The sequence below is a fragment of the Aethalodelphis obliquidens genome, unplaced genomic scaffold (genome assembly GCF_003676395.1).
Source record: "Aethalodelphis obliquidens isolate GAN/ISIS:26980383/991018 unplaced genomic scaffold, ASM367639v1 scaffold2, whole genome shotgun sequence".
NCBI classification, from domain to species: Eukaryota; Metazoa; Chordata; class Mammalia; order Artiodactyla; family Delphinidae; genus Aethalodelphis; species Aethalodelphis obliquidens.
Window position 1 is genome coordinate 4,216,227 of NW_020837946.1, and position 25,288 is coordinate 4,241,514.

Below are 25,288 nucleotides of genomic sequence, written 5' to 3' on the forward strand. Positions count from 1 at the left end.
CTCCCCCTCTACCCAGTTCAGCTCCCCCTCTGTCCAGTGCCACTTCTCTCCCTCCCTCCCTTACAGGTGATATTCCCAACAAGCCACCTGCACATCCTCCGTCTCAGTGTTTCCAGGGAACCCCACCCAAGGGACCAGCTATTTGCTCTGTCTCATGGACTTACAAAGCTTTCAACCTTGTTACCTTTGTGATATTTTAAAAAGGGTCTATTTTCCCTTTATGGAGATTAGTTGAAATATTCAGATGTTTTTATATGAGATCTTTCCCAAGTTTTCTGACTATATGTATGGGGCTGGCAACTGAGAGATGACCAAGTGTTATAAAAATACTCAAAGAATAACCATACAGCTTTGCTGTTGTGGTTAGGGGTTAGAGTTAGGGGTGAGTCAGTATCTGCAAGTTAAACAAAACTCGTTTCCTCTGTTTCCTGCCTTACCCTCTAACCAGGATGAATAATAGACATCTTTTTCTACAGGTCAAAATACTAATTTCCACACAAGGATTTGAATAGCTGGTCTCAGGAATGCTTCCTGATTCTTTAGGAATGATTTTAGAATAAGACTTTAAAAGTCAATGGAAAAGGCAATCTGATCTATAAGAAACATACCAACATCATTTAATTGTATCAAGCTTTCGTAGAGATTAACATTTCACATTTTAATAATCACATTGTCACTGTGTAGACCTGTACTTTTCATATAAATTCATTTGTAAGTAATTCTGAAGGATTTTCCCCATCATTTGCAACTACTTCATAAATGCTGATGTACTCAAACTTTGCTTTTTTGTCCAAAACCATTCATCATTAAGTGACTATTTAATAGCTAGTTAATAAAACACTATCACTCAACAAAGACCAGATTGTGTAGCAGATAGTTTCAGATTTTTATGGAACAAGCTTCACTAACAGTGAATTTTAATTTGCAAGTGTCAAACTCACTCATGCATATTTAGAGGAAGAGATGCTTAGAATAAAATTGAAATTCTTCCAGTTGTCCCTTTTCTTAGGCTGTGCTTCAAAATTATCTTGCCAGGTGGAGGAGGGTTTTAAAAATTAACTGTATCAAGTGAGCTGTCTTTTGGGTTTGGGGTTTTTTTTTTCTGGAACAAATTAGAATTTTACGGGTGCAGGCAGAACAGTAGGGCAATAGGGGGTCTATGGGTTCCCTGGAAACACTGAGACGGAGAACGTGCAGGTGGTTTTTTGGGAACATCACCTGCAAGGGAGGGAGGGAGAGAAGTAGCACTGGACAGAGAGGGTGAGCTGAACTGGGTAGAGGGGGAGCTGAACTGGGTAGACGGGGGAGCTGAACTGGGTAGAGGGGGGAGCTGAACTGGGTAGAGGGGGAGCTGAACTGGGATGCATTTGCAAAGGAGCATAAATATCCAGGGAGTAGCTGTTGGGAGGGGCCTGGAGGGTGAGTGGATCATAAGGCTGGGCGGGGGCAGTATTCCAGGCAATCTCCAAGCCACAGAACCAGAGGACAACTTCAGAGCATGGATGACAGGAGGCCAGGATAGCTATGCAGTGTGTGGAACCCAGAAAGGCTGCAGCAGGCAATGAGTGATCCCTTGGGGGGCCTGGCAGAGACTTCTGCAGAGAGAAGGTGGACAGAGAGAAGACCCTGTAAAGAGGCCAAAAAGACAAGCTATAGACTAGGAGAAAGTATTTTCAAATTATATATCTGACAAATAATTTGTATCTAGAATATATAAAGAATTCTCAAAATTCAACAGTAAGAAAAAAAAGTGTCTTTCTTTGAAATCTTTTGTTTTAAATCCATCTCTGAAAGTATTGAGGATTGCAGGTAAGGAGATCCCCTTAAACGAGGGCTTTGATAGAGGAGATGCTGGTGGCAGAAGGGCATTTTCTGCAGACCAATAGCCATCTCTGCAAATATGATTTCAATACCAACATAATTTTATTTGCCTCACTCTGGACCTCATGTTGGCTTTAGAAACAAAAATACAGAAAAAGAGCACTCTGTGATCCATCCCTGCAATTCTTTTCTCTTTCTTGTTTTTCAATGTTCCGAATGTTCAACCATTTGGAGCTACTTTCAGTGGTTTTGTCCTGCCCATGACACACGCTCACGCGAATACTAAGGAGTCTTCTGTAAGTTTCCTCCAGCCATAAAAGGACCTGACATGGTGCTCACTTCTTCTGGAAAGATCCTTGGACCTATCCATATGCAGCACGATTAGCTTGAAAAGCTATTGTTTGTCTGCAGTGCCACCCAGCCGCTCTGACCACAGTGCCCCTTGGCCCAAGGAGGTGCTCCACATTGAACCGTGGAGCCAACCACGTTCTTATATAATTTTAGAGTATTTCAAACCAAATTTTGCACTACTTCACACAGATGGAAAAGTGAGTGTCATGGGTTTCCAGAGGCTGCTATCAGGAACAAGGATTTCATTATGGAAATATACATACTGAGCATCTTCTGTGTCCACTGAAGTGCAGTAAGAGAGGGGATATAAGGAAGTGAGAGGCTTCTGGGCTGTAGAGGCAGGGGTTCTTAACCCAGGGAACACGGACCCTATGGATACACACCCTGAAATTGTATGGAATTATGCGAGATGCATTCTCCTGGGAAGAAGGTGTATGGGTTTTCTTTGTGTTTTCAAAGGATTCTTCCCTCTAAAAAGCTCAAAAACCACTGCATACGGAAAGGACATATTGGGTTGTTTAAGGGAAGGGCCAAGAGAAGCACTGCAGACTCAAAGAGAGTGAGGCTCTGTAAGCATTGGAAAAGGTGGAGGCTTCCCGGAGGGGGTGGCATCTCAGGAGAGCTACAGGAGTGTACGCACATCTCGTCATCTCAGGGGAACAAAATCTCCTGGCCGCTGCCCCACCTCCTGTCCTGCACTTGCAATCTCTTCTTCCCGCAGCAGCCAGAGTGCCCGGACTCCAATGTAACTCTGATCAGCACTCCTAACAACGCTTGAAACTCAGGAGCTGTGCAGTATTTGTTTCTGAAGGAATGAGGAAGTACTCGGGTGAGGACCCTAGGGTGGAAGTGGTGGATGGAAAAACATGGAAAAGATGCAGGAGATATGGCAAAGGATAACCAGCCTGGTGGACTGGGTGTTTGAGGTGGAGAAGGAGACCAGGAGTTGAGGTGGCTTCCAAGCGTCTTGAGCAACAGGAACTGGCTTCAGAACCTTGATGGTGGGACATCCAGGTAGATGTCCGACAATCAGCTAGAGGTTCAGCATGAACTCAGGTGGGGTCAAGACATGGTGTCGTTGCAGGAGTTGCCCCTGTGCAGGAAACCCTAGTGAAGGCAGGAGGATGGGTGGGTTTTAGGAAAATCAGTGTGGGTGTATGTTGGAGGATCTGGATTACATCCATCTATGAGGGCAGGGGGAAGAGGTGAAACCAACCAGGGAGATGGAAGAAGCCTGGTGGCGGGGAGAAATTCAGCACAATGCCACTCCTATTTAATTCTCCACCTGGGTGAATTTCTAGAAGGAGGAAAGGAACGTTTCCCTTCTGTTCCCCTCAGTCCATTCACCATGAGAAGTGAAAACTAAGAATACGATGGAGGCAGAGTCAGGAGATTCTTGAAAGAGAAGGGACCACCGGTGTCAAATGCCGCAGAAGAGTCAAGGAGGAAGCTTGAGAAAGAAAGTGTGGTGACGAGCACATCACTGGGACTATTTCAGGAGAGCGGAGCAAGGGCGGCAGGTGACAGGCAGGCAGGGGACTCTGGCTGAGACATGTGGGCAGCTGGTGGACACACCTCCTTCAGGAAGTTGCAACATGATGACATTAGTCGAGAGAGGACTTTAAGATGGGGAAGAACTGTAAATGTGCTGGGACCAAGGGAAAAGTGCCCCTGGCCTGGGAGAGCTTAAAATTATCAGGAGGTGATGCCGAATAGAGCAAGACAAGTTTTCTCGGCAGCAAAAAGCAGTGGAGGAGAAGCCGGGAGAAACACAGGCATTTGAAGAAGTGAGAAGAGTGTGAAGGGGAGACCATTGTATTCAAATGGCCTCTGTCTTCTCAGTATAACAGGAAGCAAGTTTGAAACTGGTGTGACACTGCTCAGCTAAGAAGGACACAGCGAGGTACATGCAAAGACAACAGGCAGGTGGAGAACCCACTTACACGGGGACCGTCTCGGGCTTCGGTTGCTACAGCTGTCCCACCCCACCAGCTGGGTATCGCCTGGAACAGAACCAGACTGATTCAGGTGGACTGTGTTCTCTGGACCCTGATTTCCTAAACTGTGACTTTCTGGAAAGGTCATAGAGATTTCCTTCCAGGAGAAGTAAGCGCTAAAGACGGGAGGATCCCGGGATTCCTTTGCTGGCCTGGCCCTACCCTGCCAAGGCTCATCTAATTAGCACATCAAGCGTTATATAACATCACTCAAGCAGTACGTGTTCAACGGAGAGGGGAAAAGAATCACTGCTTAGCAGAAAGAGAAAAATAAATAGAAGTTGCCCTTGCACCCAGGACCCAAAGTTAATGGTCATTAACATGTTGGTGTATATACCCTTCCAGAAATTTCTTTATGCATATATATATATATATATATATATATATATATATATATAGTTTCTTAAGATACATTATTTCCAGTAACTGTTAATTGTCACGTCCTGTGGAGATGTGAAGTCAAGACACAGGTAAGGATTCTAAGCAGAAGCATGTCAGTTAAGCTACGAGAAGGCTGAGTGTTAGCTTGAGCTAAGTCTTCTTAATGGGCAAGGAGGTCAGCCAGGTGGACAGAGGTAAGAGTGGCTCCCCAGCGAAGGGGGCCTGTGAGGCCTACAGGGGTGGGCGCAGAGCCTGGGTGGTGGCGAGTGGGCTGGGAAAGGAGACACGCTGGCGCTCCGGATGGCCTGAGGGAGAAAGTAGTATATTCCACAGTAATAGCCAGGAAGCTCCTTCTGACAAAAATTAAACCGAGACATCCACAGAGAACATTGGGACAGATGTATTGAGGACATCGCTGTACATTTTTAGACTTCAAATGGTAGGTTTTGTCGGATCTGCCGTACATCTTTCATGTGGGAAGGCCAAAAAGGTTGAGTAATTCTCCAGTCTCAATGGAACGTGAGCAGAAAAGGCAAATGACATTCTAAATGCAAGCTTGAAAACAGTTATGAGATGATGAAGTATTTTTACAAGTCAAATTTCATGAGATATCACATTATTTTCATACATGTTTATTTTTAAAGGCAGTTTTTAATGATGATAGCTTCTGGGATGATTTTTTCACTTCTGGATCTAAAAGCGGATTATAATTTCACTCTCAGCTCAGTGGGAAGTAATCAGCCTCTTCCCAGTCACAGCAGCCTCACTCCTACCCCAGGACAGAGACCCTAAGGGAACCATCAGATAATCTGAAAGCCACAAGCGATCAGTTGGACATTTGGACTTGTATGTTGATAGGTATATGCTGAAACACATACCCACATTTAAAAAACGGAACAAGGGGCTTTCCTGGTGGCGCAGTGGTTGAGAGTCCGCCTGCCGATGCAGGGGACACGGGTTCGTGTCCCGGTCCGGGAAGATCCCACATGCCACGGAGCAGCTGGGCCCGTGAGCCATGGCCGCTGAGCCTGCGCGTCCGGAGCCTGTGCTCCGCAACGGGAGAGGCCACAGCAGTGAGAGGCCCACGTACCGCAAAAAAAAAAATTTAAAAAACGGAACAGGGACTTTCCAGTGGTTAAGTCTCAGCGCTTCCACTGCAGGGAGCACGGTTCGAGCCCTGGTCGGGGAACTAAGATCCCGCATGCCGCATGGTGTGGCCGAAAACATTTAAAAAAAAAAAAAAAAACGGAACAGTTGTGACCCTACTTGAATTTTGACACTTACCCACTAATGTGAAGTGCCGACCGTCCCTCCACCCACAGACCACCTCAGATGCACACATTGGCTAATAGAAAATTTCAAGAGGGCTTCTGTTCATCTGAGTCCCTCTTTAAGCCAGGCTAGAAATCATCCTAACGGTTAACATTTGGGGAGGGGCGTGGCCAGGCACACTGTTTGCCTCTGTCTGCTCTCCTAACTTCACAGAGACAAATACCTAGGATACGATCTTTGACAATGAAAAATCTTGTGGAATCCTCTGCATTTTTCTCTGTATCTCTATCTCATTGATGATGATTAAGGAAAAAAATTGTGTTGTATAAGGACCCATGTCACAGGATAGATGGTAACTTACTAAAAATTGTCAGTTTCAGTGATATTTACAACATTTCTGAACGAATGCAAAGGCTGGACATGTCTAAGATGCTGTCTCTTATTGGGACTCACTGGGCCTACTGGGTGGCAACACCAGTGCACTCAGGTCAGCAGACAGTGAGATGGAGCCAGGGCGCATGGAGGGCTCAGGACCTGGCTGGCGTGGGCTGGAGCCGGGAGTCGCAGGACCCAGGTCCACCGGGACCAGCTCCTCTGTCCACCCCCTTCTCTGAAGAAGGCCGTATGGTGGCTGGGACCACCTGCAGGCAGAGTCCCCTGCCTGCCTGTCATCTGTGTGTTCCCCCGCCAGTGCAGAGGGAGCCAGTGTGGCTGCCCAGTCCAGCTCCTCGGGGTCAGGCTGCTCCAGGAGAGGCGCGTCTCTCTGGCTAGAACACTCTCCAGCCACTCGGCTGCGTTGGGAGTTGTGCCCGAGAAGCTTCCATCAGAAAGGGATGTTGTTCAAGGCAGGCACCTTGACAGGTGCGACTGTACTTGTACGACCCCTTCACGGTGAAAGATTCAGAAAAAAAAAGTGACTTTGGAGTTGAGAGGGTAACACCTCCTCATGGAATTTCTCTCTCCCAATAATTGTCAAAATGAGAAAGATATTAAGTGTTTCAAACAGCAACCAAAGGAAAGGATATGTCCAATGAACTATTGACCAAAGGAAGAAATAGCTCTGAAAAGGAAAGCAGACGTGTTCCATCGTGCTTTCTCTCTGGTTAAAAGGTGTCTCCTGTGACGGCCAGTTATGTCATTACCATGTGGAAAGCCGTGGGAACCGCTAACGTCCACTGTCATTCTGTGCAATCAGGATCAGATGTTTCCAAAACTGGTCTTAACAGTGTTTTACTCCCCTTGAGAACTTGATATTTATTATAGAAATAAAGCTGTACAAATAGACCCATAAATCTTATTTTTACTTACGTGCGTTAAACGCCTGGAGAACAGGCCTGATGCTGGTTCCATATGGGGTACAAAACGTCAGCAAGACGGAATCCTCCTCCATGGGGGCCCACATCCCAAGAGAGCAGCTAAGGCAGGCACACAAATAGCCTATAATATGCACAGAGAAACAGGCGCCAGGAAGGATGAGCAGATCCTGCTGAGCGAGGGGAGAGTCTTTCTGACCTGGGACAATCCAGGACGGCTTCACAGAGGAGGGGATATTTGCCTCAGACCTAAGAAGAATTTTCCACAGAAGAAGATGGGAAAATGAATTCTGGTCAGAGATAGGTGGGTATCCTGACCCCCTCCGGCCTGTGCCCGTGCTCCAGCCAGAGTCATGACCCGACAGGCAGATCCATTCATGCCAGGCTCCTGCGGGGAGGAGGAGCCCCAGGTGGCTGCCCTGCTCTCAGACCAAGTTCACAGTCTCTGAGGAACACGGCTCATGGGCCTTCCAAAGCCCGTCCCCTCTCTGTGTCTCTGTCTCTGTCTCTCTGTCTGTCTGCTGGCCCTGTTCCGTACGCCCCTGCCCTACTAACTTCCAGTTACCAAAGGCAACGCGGCCTTCCAGCTCAGACTCACACGGACTGGTCCCTCTGCTGAAAGCGCTTCCATGATGCTCCCCTTGCTTTCCCTCCCCCCGCCCCACCTCTACCCATGAAGGCGCACACTCACCACCTGTAGGGGCTCCCAGAGGCCAAATACAGGACGATCTGAGTATCTAAAACCAAAAGAGAAACTGCACGTCCGTCAGCAACGCACTGACTAAAAGATACAAAAGACCCGTGAATGCCTGGTGATACCCAGGCGGGGAGAGATGAGGAACGTCTCTGAGAGTATTCATTAGCTATTTTAGATGCCCCTTTCTGTCCACGAATCATCTGTTTCATCCAAGGACATGGCTTTTTCCAGCACTGGTCTTCTCCGTGCTTCTCGGGCTGATTCTTCCCGAATGCCTGGGTGTCCCGGGCTGTGTGAGTGAGTGGGGCTCCTTCCCCTGTGAGCTTTGATTTCCTGTGGGTCCTGGAAGGTGGGTCAGTTGCGCCACAGGCGTGGAGCCCCCAGGAGTTCTGGGTCCAGGTTCTTCCCCCGCTTCTGCAAGGCAGGTGGCCTCGCGAGGAGGCTGTGTCAGCCCCTGCGTGTTCCGTGAGCCGTGGTTCGAGCAGCTCCCCCGTGTCACCCCACCCCCACAGAAGGCAGAGTCCTCCCGCCACCCTGACCTCCCCCTGGGAGCTCCCATCGCTCTCGTGAGCTCGTTTCACGTGTCTTCCCGACTGCCACGTGGAGTAGGGGAGGAGAGGTAGGCGGGGATCCGGTACACGGGCGCTGCCGAACGACGGCCCATGGCGCGTGGGGTCCCAGAAACGAGAGCACGTCCTGTGCCCAGAGTCACCAGAGATGCTCACCGTCTTATGGCCGCTCCTCCTTCAAGCTGTACAGAGAGCACTTTGATTGCTTTGGGAAACTCCCCATAGACATGGTGTAGACCAGCATCCTTCCTTTTGCCCTTTGTGGGGTGACAATAACCAGGATTTTGGTCATCGGGCACCAGACTCTTAATACAGTACAAACATTATTGCCCAGAAACGTCAGATGGGGCTTGCCGAGGTGTGGCTCTTCAGGACGCGGAACAGCCCTGGTGGTGTAGGGCGACTTCTGCTGGGGGTCGGGGCAGACCCTCCAGCTGCAGTGGCCGGTGTCCCTGCAGCTCCGATCTGGCTGCACAGGGGCAGCCGGGACCAAGGGTGGCGTGGCCGGGCTCTCTCTGCAGCGGGGGCCCGGGGCAGGGAGGCTGGCAGGACCTCCAGCTCAGGCTGGGGCTCAGGACTGGCTTCCTGGCCCAGGGAGGGGACAGGCAAGCCACGAAAGGAGCAGCCCGGGTGCTCCTGCAAACCACCACCTGACAAGTGGCGGAGCAGAGCACAGACGGAGAGCAGCAGCAAACCTGGGTCACGGGAACATGGCGAAGGAGGTGGCAGGACGTGGGTGGGCATCAGCTTTCAGAGCAAGGAAGGAGCAGAGCATCAGAGGACAGGACCAAACTCGGGGTGGGGTACCCCAGGGAGCCTGAAGGTAGAGCCAGGTCTCCAGACCACCCCCGCCCTGGTCGGTGGACACAGCACTCCCTGCTCAGACTGATCAGCAGGGAAACTGCCCAGGTGGGCAGACGAGGGGCTGAGCCTTCACCACACAAACCAGAAAAGAGTCTACGTGCTTCTCTGTAGCCACAGCAACCACGATGTACGTGCCTCTTACTGTCTGATCCCGACAGGTAAGCTCTGCCTGGAGTTAACAAGTGTATTATTCTGCTTTCACAGGACGAAGGTGAGGGCTGGCAGATGTCGCCGAGTGTTTTCCTTCATATGATGCAAGAAGGAAACAACGTATACAAAGGTCAGTTGAGCAGAACAGGTGTGCTCCTGTCCACCCAGTGTGGCCTCAGCCTCTGTTGGGCAGAATTTGGTGCCCAACCACGAGAGGCTGCAAACATGCGATTCACAGCCAAGACCTTCTGCCCGTCTCTCTTTTAGAATTCCTTTGGGTGGCTTCAAGGCATAAAACTGGTAAAAGAGGAAGATGAGAACATCATCTAAACCCCTGTTCTGTGTTAAACCCTTGAGACTCCAGCTGAACATTCTCTTGCTAGGAATGAAAGGGAAGAAGGATTTTCCCTGGATTGTTTAAATTAAGAAAATCAATGCCGTATGTACAGTAAAATGTTTTAATCCTATTAGACTAAGACTCGTGCCTGAACACTGACACCTAAATCTTTTCTCCCATGTTCAGCATACTTAGCAGAGTATAATATGGCTCATTCGGCAAGTGTATGAATTGGTCTTTGAGATACTCTCATACTTTCCTGTGGTCCCACTCCACCCTCACAACAAACCCCAACACAGAAGGACCTGCCAAGGCGACCCTGGCCATCAGTGTTATTTGGAAATTCCTGAAAAATGCAATAAGGGCGTGAAGTAGAATATTTCCAAACTCCAGTCACATGTGTGCCTCCTTCCTAATTCTGGTCTTAGGTGGACAGCACCGCTACTGTTATTTACTTAATATCTATTTTTAATTGATGCACGGTTTTTATCCCAATTAATTGAGCCTTATCCTCAGCAACTATATCAAAAGTCATTGCAGGTTTGATATGCCGGTTCTATAAAATAAGAATGTCCGTGGACTTCCCCCCAGCAATCCAGTGGTTAAGACTCCACACTTCCACTGCAAGGGGAGCGGGTTCACTCCCTGGCCAGGGAACTAACATCCCGCATGCCGTGCAGTGTGGCAAAAAAAAAAAAAAAGAATGTCCGTGTACCTCCTGAAATTCTTTCACTTACCACTAGTGGCAAGGGTCCCACTCTACCTGAGTCGCTGAACGAAGGCAGAAGCACAGGGATAGGATGACCCCAGCAGGATTTAGCGACTGCTTTAATTGGGGAGGAAGGAGGTCAAAGGGTAAATTAACACCGATTAGGTGCCCGAGACGCAGAAGGCTTTGTGTTTTCGTTCCCATCTTACTTACCTTTATAACAACCAGGAGCGGTAAACATCACTTACCCACCATCAGCAGGTCTGATCTTCTATCAGGTCTACTGATAGAAGACCTGCCATCATTCACGTTTAAGAACATCAACTCTTTTTCTTTTCCATTATGGTTTATTACAGGATATTGAATACAGTTCCCTGTGCTATATACAGTAGGACCTTGTTGTGTATCCATTCAATATAGTTTGCACCTGCTGACCCCAAACTCCCACTCCAACCCTCCCCCATCCCCGTCACCCCGTTGGCAGCCACAAGTCTGTTCTCTATGTCTGTGAGTCTGTTTCTCTTTCGAAGATTAGTTCATTTGTGTCATATTTTAGATTCCACACGTAAGTGATATCATATGGTATTTGTCTTTCTCTTTCTGACTTACCTCACTCAGTATGATAATCTCTGGGTCCATCCATGTTGCTGCAAATGGCGTCACTGCATTCTTTTTTATGGCTGAGTAGTATTCCATCGTATATATGTACCACATCTTCTTTATCCGTTGCTCTGCCAATGGATATTTAATTTGTTTCCATGTCCTGGCTATTGTAAATAGTGCTGCAATGAACACTGGGGTGCAAGTATCTTTTCAAATTACAGTTTTGTCCGGATATATGCCCAGGAGTGGAATTGCAGGATCATACGGCAGCTCTGTTTTTAGTTTTGAGGAACCTCCATGCTGTTCTCCATAGTGGCTGCACCAACTTACATTCCCACCAAGATAATACCAACTCTTTAACAAACAATGGTGCCAAGCAATCACTATCAAAGCATCCATTCACTTACATATTCACTCAACAAACATTGATTGACTCCAGTGTGCAGGTGCAATGCTAGCCTGGAGCTACAAAGCTGGCGCATGCCGTCAGCAGGCTCACAACACACCAGGTGCGGTGGCGGTAGATGGGTGGGGACAGTGGCACAAGTTGGATGGCTTGTCAGGCTGGCCTCAGCCGCCTCCAAGGGACCCAGCTAGGAATCGCAGTAAGTCACAGGCCTGGCTGTGGTGCCCCTGGAACTCAGGGCTGGGTCGCAGACAATAGCTGCCGTTTGTGAAGACACCACTTCACATGACTTCATGTATTGGTCAGTACACACTGTCTTTTGTTCCGTATTCTGCACATCTATCTCCAACCTTCGAGATAATTTTCCAGGCCTTCAAACGCGTGAGGTAATTGACCAGCTACTCTTCTTCTGAACACCTCCCTTCTGGAGCCCTGCCAGCTGTCCTCCTTGGGGTTTCCTTTGCCTTCTCTGACTGTCACCCCTTCATTTTCCTGTTACTCCCTCATTTTGGTGGAGCCTGTCCTACTGGGTGTCCTGAGAGGGGCTGCTGGTGGGGAGTCTGAGGTGCCAGGTACATCTCAATGCACTCGCACTCGGGATTTGGAAGGCCTGGCTCCTTTGGCCTCTGATGTAACTGCATATGGAGAAAGAAAGAAAAGTGGGGAAGAGCAAAATTCTCACCTACCTTAACAAGGAGTCAGGAGCCCGTGTCTAAAATGGACGCATCAAGAAGCAGCAGTATACGCGTGTTATCTAGACATTGGGAGAGGAACAACCAACCAAAAGAGCCCACGTGAAGCTAGATCACTTCACGCCCCCCTCCCTGGGCCCCCCCCACCTCAGGGCTGTCGTGCTTTCTGTTCCCCTTGCCTGGAATGCTTTTCCCTTCAGGCCTTCTCCCGCCTCACCTGTGCCCGCCCCTGACCCCACTTTACTCACCTCCCTCTGACTTCCGTGTGTGTGTTTGCTGTCTCCCCACAGGGGGTGGGAGGGGGGCGCCAGGTCCATGAGGGCAGGGCATGAATTTCATAATTTACAAATAGATCAGATTTATGAATAAATCTGAATCTAGTCAAGGCATTTTTGAATGAATGAATGTGGGAATAAATGCCACTGGACAGTGTAACTGGAAGGCAGAGTTTTTTTATTATAATCTTTTCAATACTCTGACTTTAAAATAAGGTGCTTGCATTATTTTGATAAAAACAGTAATTAATTTGGGGGCCATCTAATGTTCCCATGGGAAGCCTGCAGCCCCACCCAGCAAAGCTCTTGAACCGACCCACACCTGGTGTGTAATATCTGTTTCCATCAAGACTAAGAAAACACAAGCCACTCCGGAGCAGGAAACATGAAGCGTGATTTTCCTAGTTGGCTGTTGGGGCATTTGATGAGCTATCTGTCAGATCTTCGGTAACTTACAGAAATGAAATGCTTTCATCTGAGAATTCTTTTCATAAAAATCAAAGGTTTTCCTTCTCAGATGAAACATTAGCATTTTAATCACTGAGATGAAGCTCCCTCCTCGGTCACCCCTCCACGTGCAAAAGCTGCCGCAGCTCCCGCTTCCCAATTCTGGGATAAAAGCTCATTCTCTGCTGTAGGAAAGAGCGGGCCGTTGTTTTCCTTTGAGAGCCATGAACAGCTTCCTGCATTCAGAAATGTCCATGAAATTCTTGAAGGGATTGAGAAGGGCCCTGTGCAAAAGCGTCATGAGAAAAACAAAGTTGCAGTGGAAAACGAGGTCCGTTTACGCGAACTAGAGGTGAAACCGGGAAAGGCTGCTGCGAACTGCTTTTATCTGTAAAATATAGTTACAGCTCCAGAAATGGGAACGTCACTGCTTTTACATAACTAATCACATCTTACTTTCCTTTCTGTTGAATATTCTGTGTTCCTTTCATTTTGAAACGCATTGCTTCCCAGTCTTAGTAAATCAATCCCCTGAAAAAGCAGCGTAGCTTCCTTTAAATAACAAAGCAGTTTTGCTCTAAAAGATCTTAATGAAACAGGTGGCTTTTGCTGTGGGAGGAGATTTAGTCATCATACAAGGGGGAAATCTGCTAGGAAAGAGTTGTTATTAGTGAATAGCACGTTTTAACACAGTTATAGTATTTTCAAGGGGGAGAGCTTACAATTGGAAACCCATAAAAAAGAAGCATTATGTTATTCCTGCATTTCAAAGTTTTCCACAGTCTAAGCTTATGTAAATTTCAGAAAACGTACAGAGAAGGGGCGGTTGCCTTCAAGCCCTGAGCCAGCCTCGCCTTTGTGTACTCACACCTTCCAAGCTCACTGCAAAATCCCCCTTCTGGGGGGGAGGGCGGACAGGCACTCAGGCCAGAGCAGAAACTGAGGTCACCCTCAGACAGGCATACAGGAGGCACACCCCCAAACCTCTCCTGCCGTATCATCCCGTCCCATCGTCTGAGCCCTAGCGGCTGGGCCACCTCTCACGTGGCCACCCTGCTTGGGAAGGACATGTGGGTGAATCAATTCTATGAAAATTTCACCCCCTCTGTGATGTGTTTCTTGTCGATTTCTTATAAATCCACACTAACCACCCTAGAAAAAGTTTCGGTACTTTCATCATCCTCATTTTCAAAAATCTGCCCCTGAAACTTTGCATCACCCGTCGGTTTCTCCTTGCTATCTTCCTGGCACAGACTGTGACCAGCCAAGGGCTGGCCCCGTCCAGGCCGCACTGCCCTTGGTTGGCTGGTGGGAGGCCGGTGAGCCTAAGAGCCCTCGCCGGGCCTGGAAGCTAGACAGGCCGACCCCTCTGCCCAGCTAACTGACCAGGAAGTGAGCCAGGCCTGACCTGTGCGTGGCCATCACCTCGTGATGCCCCCTCTCGCTTCCAGAGATCTCCATGCCAGCCTCTGGGAGCAGCGTCAGGGTCTCCAGCCTGTGGCTTGTGGAGCCGACCCACACTTTGGGAAAACTGGAGCTGCACAGCCACATCCCATCTTGCTCCCCTTGCGTCCTGTGTGGCCCTGACTCGGACGCCGCGAAGAGGACACGCCCAGTGGTCCTCCGCCTCCTCACTTCCACCTGCTCTCTGGGCACAAGTGTTTTTAGAGTAGCCGCTGTCCTACCTGGTTCCTCGCTCCTCGAGAGGTTGGAGACTGTTGACAAGGAAAGGGAAGACTGTAAGACCAGCAGCTGGAAAGCGGTAGCATGGGGGACCCACCTGCCGGGGCTGGAGCCCTCCAGGCGATGCCCTCGCCCAGTCGCCCGTTCTTGTGCATCTGCATCTCGTCGCCCTTTTGCTCCATCTCCCCAGGATCTGCAGCCATTCCTGGCTCACACCACGTGCCGTCCCTTCTCCTTTCCTTTCTCGCAGCTTCTGCTCATCCCCGGCCTCCATGATTTACGTGAAGATTCCACCCTCCTCTCTCATCTGTTTGCCCACTTGACTCTCCGAGAATCTTCTCTGCTGTCCACCTTCACAGTTGACACCTCCTGCTCTGTGCGCCCAGATGTATGTTTCTGCCTGTGACCGTGACTGTCCTCTATGGCTTGTCCTCTAATGCCACCCTTCTTGATGAGCTGTGTCGGGGGACACAGTCCTGGCTAGTCTCAGGATCCCGTGAGGTGCTCGTAGGAGAAGCTGTGCTTGAGAAACTTCCATCCCATCGTTCACCGCCTGCCATCCAGGCCCCGCACGACCCCCTTTCTTCTCACGCCATAGCCGTTGTCAGACAGAGGTGAGGAAACCCCTGCCTGGGGCCCCGTGGCCCTCGGTTGCCTTCCCGAGTTGCACGGCATCCGTGCTCCAGGGATGCGCTCCCAGCAAAGTGGCCCAGCGGAGTGGTGGTTGCAGGTTTGGTTCCAGAAATTTTCCATCATATGCTGAACACAAATTCAGGGAAGAGATCTCATTTCCCAAACTGGCAAGTCTTTTTCCCCTGGGAGATCCCCCGATCCCGCAGCCAGGATCCAGTGATCTGCACCTCTGCGCAATTTGGAATTCCCCTTCTGAGAAAACAGGTTTATTCCCATTTATTCCAGTGATACAAAATTACCCTTATTTCCTCTAGGGTCACATTTCTCTAACCATCCTCCTAACTGCCAGGCAAAAGGGAAATGTAAAATGTGTGTGATTTCAAAAACATCCAAAAAGTGATACAAAAATAGAGCCGTTGAATTAGGGGCGAGTAGTGGGTACTTGTGTATTCAGTGTTGGCTCTTACTAGGAGCCAGGGTAAATTACTGGTGAGTTGAACTAGCAACAAAATCTCTCCTATCTTAGCACATCATTTGAAGAATAAAAATAATGTAAAGCATATTACAGAAACAGTCACCTATAACTGTATAATCCCACAATTAACATATTATTTTTTACATGTTTTTAACCGTATGGAAGAATACTGTTTGTTTCATACTTTTTTATTGGATCTTTACACATTAGCAGTTTCCTTCTTTATTTTTTAGATATTATACAGGCACAATCCTTCTGTTTGGGAAGTGGAGAAGGATGTAGGGCAGAAAACTGAGTTTGTGTTGTATGTCACAAAACTGCTTTCCTTAGTGTCAACCACAAAGGAATGGGCACTGGCCCTCTACCTCTACAAGGATTAGATCATGAGCCACTGCGGCTGCTGACTTCCAACACCCCCTGAAAGGAGTTCAAGGTGGAGAGCATACATGAGGCCCTCTGTGCTCTGGGAAAAACTGGCAGAGCAGGTCTTCAGAATAGTTAGATATTTTCAGGAGAAGATTTTATGAGCCCAATTCTTGTATCTCCTCCTATCTAGAAAAGCACTGAAATCCTTCATGGTGACGACTGCTCCTCGAGACGAGCAGAAACCTTCTGCCAAAAAATATGCTCGATTGCCTGGACTCCCCCTTCACCAGAATCACATATATGCTAACCTTCCCCCCCGCCTCTTTAGAGCAGTTTCTCTGAGCTCCATTGACGCTGTCTCCCGGGCTATAATCCTCATTTTGCCCCAAATAAAACTTGACTCACAACTCTCATGTCATACATTTTTTTTAAGTCGACATTAGTCTTCACGCTGAAAAAATTTCATTTTCTTTATCCTTCTGGAGTACAGACCTGTGGAAGAATAAAGATGAATCGTGGAATGTCCCCCAGGGCTATGATCCCGAACTGATCAAAGCGGACAAACGGAAAGAATTGGAGTCGGAGATCAGGCTGCAGGTAAGACTGCTTTTATGCTGTAGTCCCAGCAAGTCATTCGCTGCAGTGCTTTGTTACAATTTCCCGTTAATAACCTACCCAGAATTTAAGCTATTTTTAACTTCACAAAGAAAACACAAGTCATGCGAAGTCACCTAAACCTTTTGCATTCACCTAGGTTGACGAGCTGATGAGACAGGAACTAAAAAACTTAAAACTAGCTGTGAACAGAGAGATGGAATTATCGGGCAAAACAGGAAGGAAGAAAGGAAGTAAAGAGGTGAGTGGTCCTTATGCACGGGAAGCAGAGGGCAGATCCCAACCACGACCAAGAGCCCGGCCCCCGCGGGCAGTGGCCCATCCATGCGTGCTGCCTGCGGACCCCGGCTGTCCCAGGCTGATTCTCCGGGAAACGTGCCTACCTTTGGTGAATTTACGTTGGTCCACCAGGTAGCCCTCAGGGCTGTGGGCTCATAAATGAGATAAATCCAACAGTCTGGAAGTAACTTCCCCAGTCCCCCATCACTGCAGATCCGTGGTACCCAAGCCCCACAAGTGGGAGGAGACCTATCGGAGGAGCTGGGGCATGTGTCTCAAATGCCCACCCATCTCTCCCTGTAGAAGCTCTGTAGGGGAAGCCAGTGGCAATGAGCAGGTTCTTTGTGAGTCGGGGAATCCGATGAATTGAATTTTCAGTTGCCACCCATCCGTCTCATAGTGGTTTAGAGTAGCCAGTTGGATTCCAGTATTCCATGTTCACATACTAGGGTCCTGAGAGATAAGAGAAAATATACATATTGGTGTCTGCCCCTGCTTGTCGGCAGGGAGCTCCTGGAACCCTTGTAAATTCCTAAGTGACTGAGTAATATTCCATTGTATATATGTGCCACATCTTCTTTATCCATTCATCTGATGATGGACACTTAGGTTGTTTCCATCTCCGGGCTATTGGAAATAGAGCTGCAATGAACATTTTGGTACATGATTCTTTTTGAATTGTGGTTTTCTCAGGGTATACGCCCAGTAGTGGGATTGCTGGGTCATATGGTAGTTCTGTTTGTAGTTTTTTAAGGAACCTCCATACTGTTCTCCATAGTGGCTGTACCAATTCACATTCCCACCAGCAGTGCAAGAGTGTTCCCTTTTCTCCACACCCTCTCCAGCATTTATTGTTTCTAGATTTTTTGATGATGGCCATTCTGACTGGTGTGAGATGATATCTCATTGTAGCTTTGATTTGCATTTCTCTAATGATTAATGATGTTGAGCATTCTTTCATGTGTTTGTTGGCATCTGTATATCTTCTTTGGAGAAATGTCTATTTAGGTCTTCTGCCCATTTTTGGATTGGGTTGTTTGTGTTTTTGTTATTGAGCTGCATGAGCTGCTTGTAAATTTTGGAGATTAATCCTTTGTCAGTTGCTTCATTTGCAAATATTTTCTCCCATTCTGAGGGTTGTCTTTTGGTCTTGTTTATGGTTTCCTTTGCTGTGCAAAAGCTATGAAGTTTCATTAGGTCCCATTTGTTTATTTTTGTTTTTCTTTCCATTTCTCTAGGAGGTGGGTCAAAAAGGATCTTGCTGTGATTTATGTCATAGAGTGTTCTGTCTATGTTTTCCTCTAAGAATTTGATAGTTTCTGGCCTTACATTTAGGTCTTGAATCCATTTTGAGCTTATTTTTGTGTATGGTGTCAGGGAGTGATCTAATCTCATACTTTTACATGTACCTGTCCAATTTTCCCAGCACCACTTATTGAAGAGGCTGTCCTTTCTCCACTGTACATTCCTGCCTCCTTTATCAAAGATAAGGTGACCATATGTGCGTGGGTTTATCTCTGGGCTTTCTATCCTGTCCCATTGATCTATCTTTCTGTTTTTGTGCTATTTGCAATGAGGTGGATAGACCTAGAGTCTGTCATACAGTGAAGTAAGTCAGAAAGAGAAAGACAAATATTGTATGCTAACACATATATATATGGAATTTAAGGGGGAAAAAATGTCATGAAGAACCTAGGGGTAAGACAGGAATAAAGACACACACCTTCTAGAGAATGGACTTGAGGATATGTGGAGGGGGAAAGGTAAGCTGTGACAAAGCGAGAGAGCAGCATGGACATATATACACTACCAAACGTAAGGTAGATAGCTAGTGGGAAGCAGCCGCATAGCACAGGGAGATCAGCTCGGTGGTTTGTGACCACCTAGAGGGGTGGGATAGAGAGGGTGGGAGGGAGGGAGACACAGAGAGAAGAGATATGGAAACATATGTATATGTATAACTGATTCACTTTCTTATAAAGCAGAAACTAACACACCATTGTAAAGCAATTATACTCAAAAAAAAAAAAATTCCTAAGTGATAAGCACACTGGAAGCATCTTTTGTTACAATGAGGCAATGCTGGGTGGGTTCCTAGGTGGCTCCCAGGTGGGGGCTGGTTACAGGGAAGACCAAGCCATGATTAGAAGCCTGGAATTCTCAGCTCCACCCACCCCCATTCTCTAGAGAGGGGACAGGAGATGGAAATGGAGTTAATAATTGATCAAGCCCACATGAGGAAGCTTCCGTGAAACCCCAATAATGATGGGATTTGGAGAGTTTCCAGGTGGGTTAACACTTCCACATCCTGGGAGGGTAACACACCCCGGTGTCACAGGGGCAGGAGCTCCTGCACTCAGGACCCTCCCAGACCTTGCCCAACATACCTCTTCATCTGGCTGTCCTTCTGTATCCTGTATCATATCCTTTAATGAACTGGTGGATGGAAGTAAGTGTTTCCCTGAGTTCTGTGAGCCACTCTCACAAATTAATCATACCTGAGGAGGGGTTTATAGCCGGTTGGTCAGAAACATAGGTGACAACCTGGACTTGGCAATTGGCATCTGAATTGGGGTGGGGAGCAGTTTGGTGGGACATCACCCTTAACCTGTGGGATCCGACTCTATCTCCAGGTAGACAGTGTCAGAATTGAGTTAGATTGCAGGACCCCCCAGCTGGTGTTGCAGAAAACTGCTTGGCGGGGGAGAACCCCGCACATCTGGCATCAGAAGTGTTGTGAACATGGTCCACTTTGATTCAGAGCCAGCCCTGCCTCTGGGGCAAGGATACTCCAGGCAGAGGAGCTGGCAGGACTGTGGGCAGCCTTTGCCCTTTGAAGGCTTTCTCAGGTTTCCATGGTCCATCACCTCTTCCTGGGACTCGCACACTCCCTCAGAGTTTACCACACTCCCAGCTACATTAGTGACTAGCTTCGCCAGCCCAGGGGCTGTATGGTGTCTTTACAGTGGCTCTATCCTAATGCTTTTTGTGTTGACTCTACAGTTTACAGTTTAACTCTGACTCTGAATGTCCTTCATGGGCCTCTACTGAGGCTCCATCTCTGTAGCCCACTGAGGGCTCTCTATAGGCTATTCCCTCATCAATAGGAAATAAATATGCCACCCATTGACCCTATTAATGAATTTCACATCTTCAGAAAGTGATACTTTCATGACTGAACATGGAAATCAAGCCAAACAAAACGGAAAATGAAGCCAGGAGGTGACTGTACCCCTCCAGCTGAGAACAGGCTTCCTCCTCTTACCCAGCATCTGATCATCAGTCTGGCCCAAGGGCACCCTCTCACTCCTCGCAGCCTGGTGTCTGCCCTCACCATGTCCTAACTCATGACATGTCACAGGGTGAGAAATTGCTATGAATTTCTCTCTTGGAATTAAACTGGTTGAACACACAATAGATGCACTCAGGGTACCCCAATAGATTGATGGTAATTGTGTAACTGTAGAGTTTTCAGTTCTCAAAATTCCAATCCAAATGACCTTGGGAGACATAATTATGATTTAATTTCGTAAGCTGAAACTTAATTAGCTATACTAAATCCCCTCCTTAAGAAGACCATTAGCAGAAGGGGAATGGGCAACCTTGAACATAGAAAAGGAGAAAGAGGACTCAGAGGGATAGAATTTGACAGTATTATTTCAGCATTATCCAGAAACAGTGACTTGATCAGAGATTATACAGCAGCCTGAGTGCTCCTTTTGAAATATAAATATGACCTTAGCACTCATGCTGAAACCCTTCAATGACACCCCGGTTCCCCCAAGGATAAAGATGACAGGCTTACAAGGCCATGACCAACCTTGCCAGTGTCCTCTTCTTCAGGCTCATCACCCACCTCTCCTCCCTGGCTGCACTCCAGCACCCTGATCTTCCTCTTTATGCCTCAAACACTCTGTGCTCCCTCCCACCACAGGGCCTTTGCACATGCTGTTCCCTCTCAAGAACTGTCTTTACCCCCACACCCTCAGTCCTGAGTGTAGTTAACCCCTACTCATCCTTGGGGTCTCAGTCCAAGCCCTTCTTCCTCAGGAAAGCCTTTTGGGACCTCCAAAGTAAGTCTGGTTGCTACACATACACTTGACGCTGAGTACCGTGTCTTCCTGGTGCTTTATATCACAGTTTTAATGTTATATTTACTGGTGAGATCACTTTGTTTGTTTCTGCCTTCCCAAATCTACTACTGAAGGGCCATGAGTCCAGCGACTATGTGACTGTCTTTTCTGCTCACCTTTGTAACCTTTTCTGGCACATAGCAAGTCCTCAGCACATAATATTGAATGAATTAATTAATCAAATCTAGATCCTATGCAGATTGACCCCATAGGCTAAATAAGTGCCTCAAGATGTCACAGTATGGCATAGGTAGCAATTCGGAGCATCCAGCCACCTCCTTTGCTTATTCCATACTCAACAAGCAACCTTCTGATGAGTTATTGTAGTTTCATGTTCATTTTCTTACAAGAAGGAAGGTTACAGAGTCTGTTTCCCTTGGCAATTATATTTCACATTATAATTTAATCTACTTACATTGCAGTCTACTCCACCTTCTCTTGTGATTTAGAGATCCAAAATCAGATCTTGGGGGACATATCATCTTTACTGATTGTTTCATTTAATATTATTTATTGGGCACTGTATGCCAGGTAGAGTTCAAGGCATTTGAGGTACAGAAGATAACAAGACAGACAAAGAGTCTGTACTTTCAAAAACAAGTTTGCAGATATGCAGGACTGTGAATCAACCCTGGATTTGCTGTCACCCCCATTATGACATCACTGAGTGAGGTCCTGACTCTCAGAGGCCATCTCTCTCTCTCGAGCTCCTCTCTTGTTCTAATCACAAAAACTTTAAGGACATAGGAGTTCCTGAAGTGGCCATGAAGCTCCTTGAGGATAAGATTCTTGACTGGCTCTATATTTTGCATTCCTGAGTGCTAGCATATATAATGGGAAAAAATGCCATATTTAAATAGAAATTTAGAATCTACATTTAAAAGAAACAAATAAACATTCTGCAGTTGAAAAATATGGTATCCAAAAATAAGAAGTCTTCTAATTGGTTTAACAACAGCATAGACATCGCAAAAGGCAGGTTGACCTCAAAAACAAGTCAATAGGAAATCCAAACTGAAGTACAGAAAAAACAAATACTATAAAAAACAGAACAGAGAAGAAGAGAGATTTGAGACATGGTCAAAAGTTGTAACATATGTGTAATTAGAATTTTCCCCCAAAGAGGAGAATGGAACAGAAGCAATACATGAAAAAGTAATGTTTGTGAATTTTCCAAATCAGATGAAATACACACACCCACACATCCAAGAACCTTACTGAGGTCCAAGAAGGATGATTACAAAGAAAACCACATCTAGACACATCACAGTCAAAATACTGAAAGTCAAAGATAAAAGGCAAACTCTTACTAGATTTTTTTTTAAAGGCACATTTCCTTCAGGATAACAAAAAATAAGAAAGACTACTAAATCTCTCAACAGAAACCGTGGAAGCCAGAAGGAAGTGTGAATAGCATCTTTAGAGACTGGAAAGAAATAACTGCCAACCTAGAATTCTATACCCAGTGAAAATATCCTTCAAAAATGAAAATAAAATAGAGACAAACAAAATCTGATTTGACTTGGCAGCAGCAGACCCATAATATGAAAATACTAAAAGGATATTCTTCAGGCTGAAGGAAAAGAATCCCAGATAAGAGAACAAAAGTGTAAGAAGGAATAATCATTTCTTCAAAACGTAAAATTTGGGCAAGTATAAAAAGCTAACTATTCTTAAAATATTCTGGTTTTTAAAGCAAGGATAAGGGTCTGTACCATACATACAAAGAAAATATATAACAGCAGCAACAGAAAAGTTGGGTAGGAATAAACGGACTTGTGAGATTGCTGCATTGTTCAGGGAGCCAAAAAGAGCTAATTTAAGGTAAATTGTAATAAATTAATGATGCATTTTATAATTTTTTAAATCATACTAAAATGTATAGCAAAAAAGTAATAGTGAAGATAAGCAGAAAATTTTTAAATAATTAATCAAAAAGAATACAGGAAAGGAAAAATAGGAATAAAAAGAAAAGAAAAGAAATAATAAAAAGAAAGCAAATATGAATTTGATAGAATTAAATCCAATTAATTTAATCCATAATTACCTAAAATGTAAGTGGACTAAATGTTCTATTTTAAAAGACAATGATTGTCAGACTGGAAAAAAAACAAAACTCAACTATATGCTATTTATAAGAAACACACTTTAAACATAACAAATAGATATGTTAAAAATAAACTATGAACTATAGATGGTAATCTATAAACCATCAAAGTACTAGCCAAAAGATAGCTAGTGTAACTCAGTATCAGACAAAACAGGTTTTAGTTAATAACCACCCTGCACCATCCAAACACCACAGAAAAAATGTGGCCCCACTCCAGTGCACACCAGCAAAGGCTCCATGGGGAGCCTAGACTTCTTCCCTCATGAAGACATAGGAGACAACCCAACACCCTCACTGGAGTGGTGTCAGAGAAGATCAAATAAGGAACAAAGACTTTCATTCCTGCCCATTGGTTGTGAAGCCTTCCCATCCACTATGTCAGTGGAGACTACATGGGGAATCTATCTGGACTCCACCCCCAACCAGTGATAACAAGGCACCCCTCCCTCCCTGCTGGGATGAATCAGAGGAGACCTAGTGCAGAGTCAAAACTTCACCAGTTCCCAGTGGTAACAAGGACACCTTCACCTCAGTGTGAGTGGAGACCACATGGAGAGCCAGAACTCCCACCCCCACCCAGAAATATAAGGAGCCCCTCCCACAATGGATTGGGTAACCTAGACTTCTACCTTCCTGGCAGTAACAGCACAACACACACACACACACACACACACACACACACACACAATTCCCCTGCCAGAGCAGTGTCAGAGTTAAAACAAGAGATTTAAATTAAGTTCAGAGTCTCATAACATAATACAAAAATGTTTAGGTTTTATTGAAAGTCAGTCATCATAGAAGAACCTGGAAGATCTCAGACTGAAGGAAAACAGACAACAGATGCCAAGTCTGAAGTGTCAGCAATGTTAGAATTACCTGGCAAACATGTTAAGGCAGCCATGATTAAAATGCTTCAATGAGTAATTATAAAGCTGCTAGATACAAATGAAAAAAAAAAAAAACAGAAAGCCTTAGCAAAAAAGTAGAAGATATAAAGGAGAACCAAATGGAAATTGTAGAACTTAAAACTACAGTATGCAAAATGCTAGATGAGCTCAGCAGCAGAATAGAGGAGACAGAGGAAAGAATCAGTGAATTGGAAGATAGAACAATAGAAATTACCCAATCTGAACAACAGAGAAAATCAACTGGGAAAAAAAAAAAAAAGCTAAACAGGAATTAGGAACTATGGGACTATTAAAAAAAATCTTATATTCATGCCATCAGAATCTCAGAAGGAGAAGAGAAAGAATATGAGGCTGAAAAAGCACTTCAAGAAAGAATGGTTGAAATCTTCCCAAATTTGACAGGAGATATAAACATGCAGATTCAAGAAGCTAAATGAATACCCAACAGGATAAATCCAAAGACATATAATCTGAGACACATCATAACTAAGCTTCTAACTACAGAAGACAAAAAAAAAATCTGGAAAGCAGCCAGAGAAAAAAATGACCCTTTACCTATAGGAGAAAAATACCTTAAATGACTGTGGGTTGCACACCAGAAACTGAGATGGAAAGAAAGGGCACAATACTTTTTCAAGTGCTGAAATAAAATAACTGCCAACCAGAATCTATACCCAGCAAAAATATTCTTCAGCTGTGAAAAGGAAATCAAGATATTTTCAGATGAAGGAGAACTAAGATAATTTTTCACCAGCAGATTCACCCTGAGAGAATTTCTAAAGGAACTTCTTTAAATGAAAAAAAAATGGTTCAAAAAAAAAAACCTGGAGCATCAGAAAGGAAGAAATAACTTGGTAACCAAAAATATAGGTAATCTGGGTATCAGTGAAATCACAAAACTCCATGTCATGGACCTCCTGGGTACTTCAGAAATACTAGAGGTGGCAGGTGCTCAGTGATATAACCAAGGATTGTCTACCTCGGGAGTCTCAAACTCAAATGCCTTCAGTGTCAGTCAAGTTCCATAAATGAGAGAAGCAGGCATAGAACTGTGATGAACTAAACAGCACACATGACTCAGCTCTGGCCAGTGATTGCCAGGCGGGAAGGCATACCCTGTCCTGCCAGATCTTCTGACTTTTCAAGAAAAGCCAGAAATCCTAACGCAACATTGTAAGTCAACTGTACTCCAATAAAAATTT

General features: G+C 46.0%; 1 protein-coding gene across 1 annotated transcript in view; it reads left to right on the forward strand.

Annotated features, from left to right (window-relative positions):
• Nucleotides 1-25,288, forward strand: part of DRC11 (dynein regulatory complex subunit 11) — a 170,223-nt gene that overhangs the window by 75,753 nt on the left and 69,182 nt on the right. The window contains exons 9-11 of the mRNA XM_027117474.1: nucleotides 9,470-9,545; nucleotides 16,532-16,638; nucleotides 16,796-16,897. Of these exons, the coding sequence (XP_026973275.1) occupies nucleotides 9,470-9,545; nucleotides 16,532-16,638; nucleotides 16,796-16,897 (285 nt within the window). The remainder of the gene's footprint in view (nucleotides 1-9,469; nucleotides 9,546-16,531; nucleotides 16,639-16,795; nucleotides 16,898-25,288) is intronic.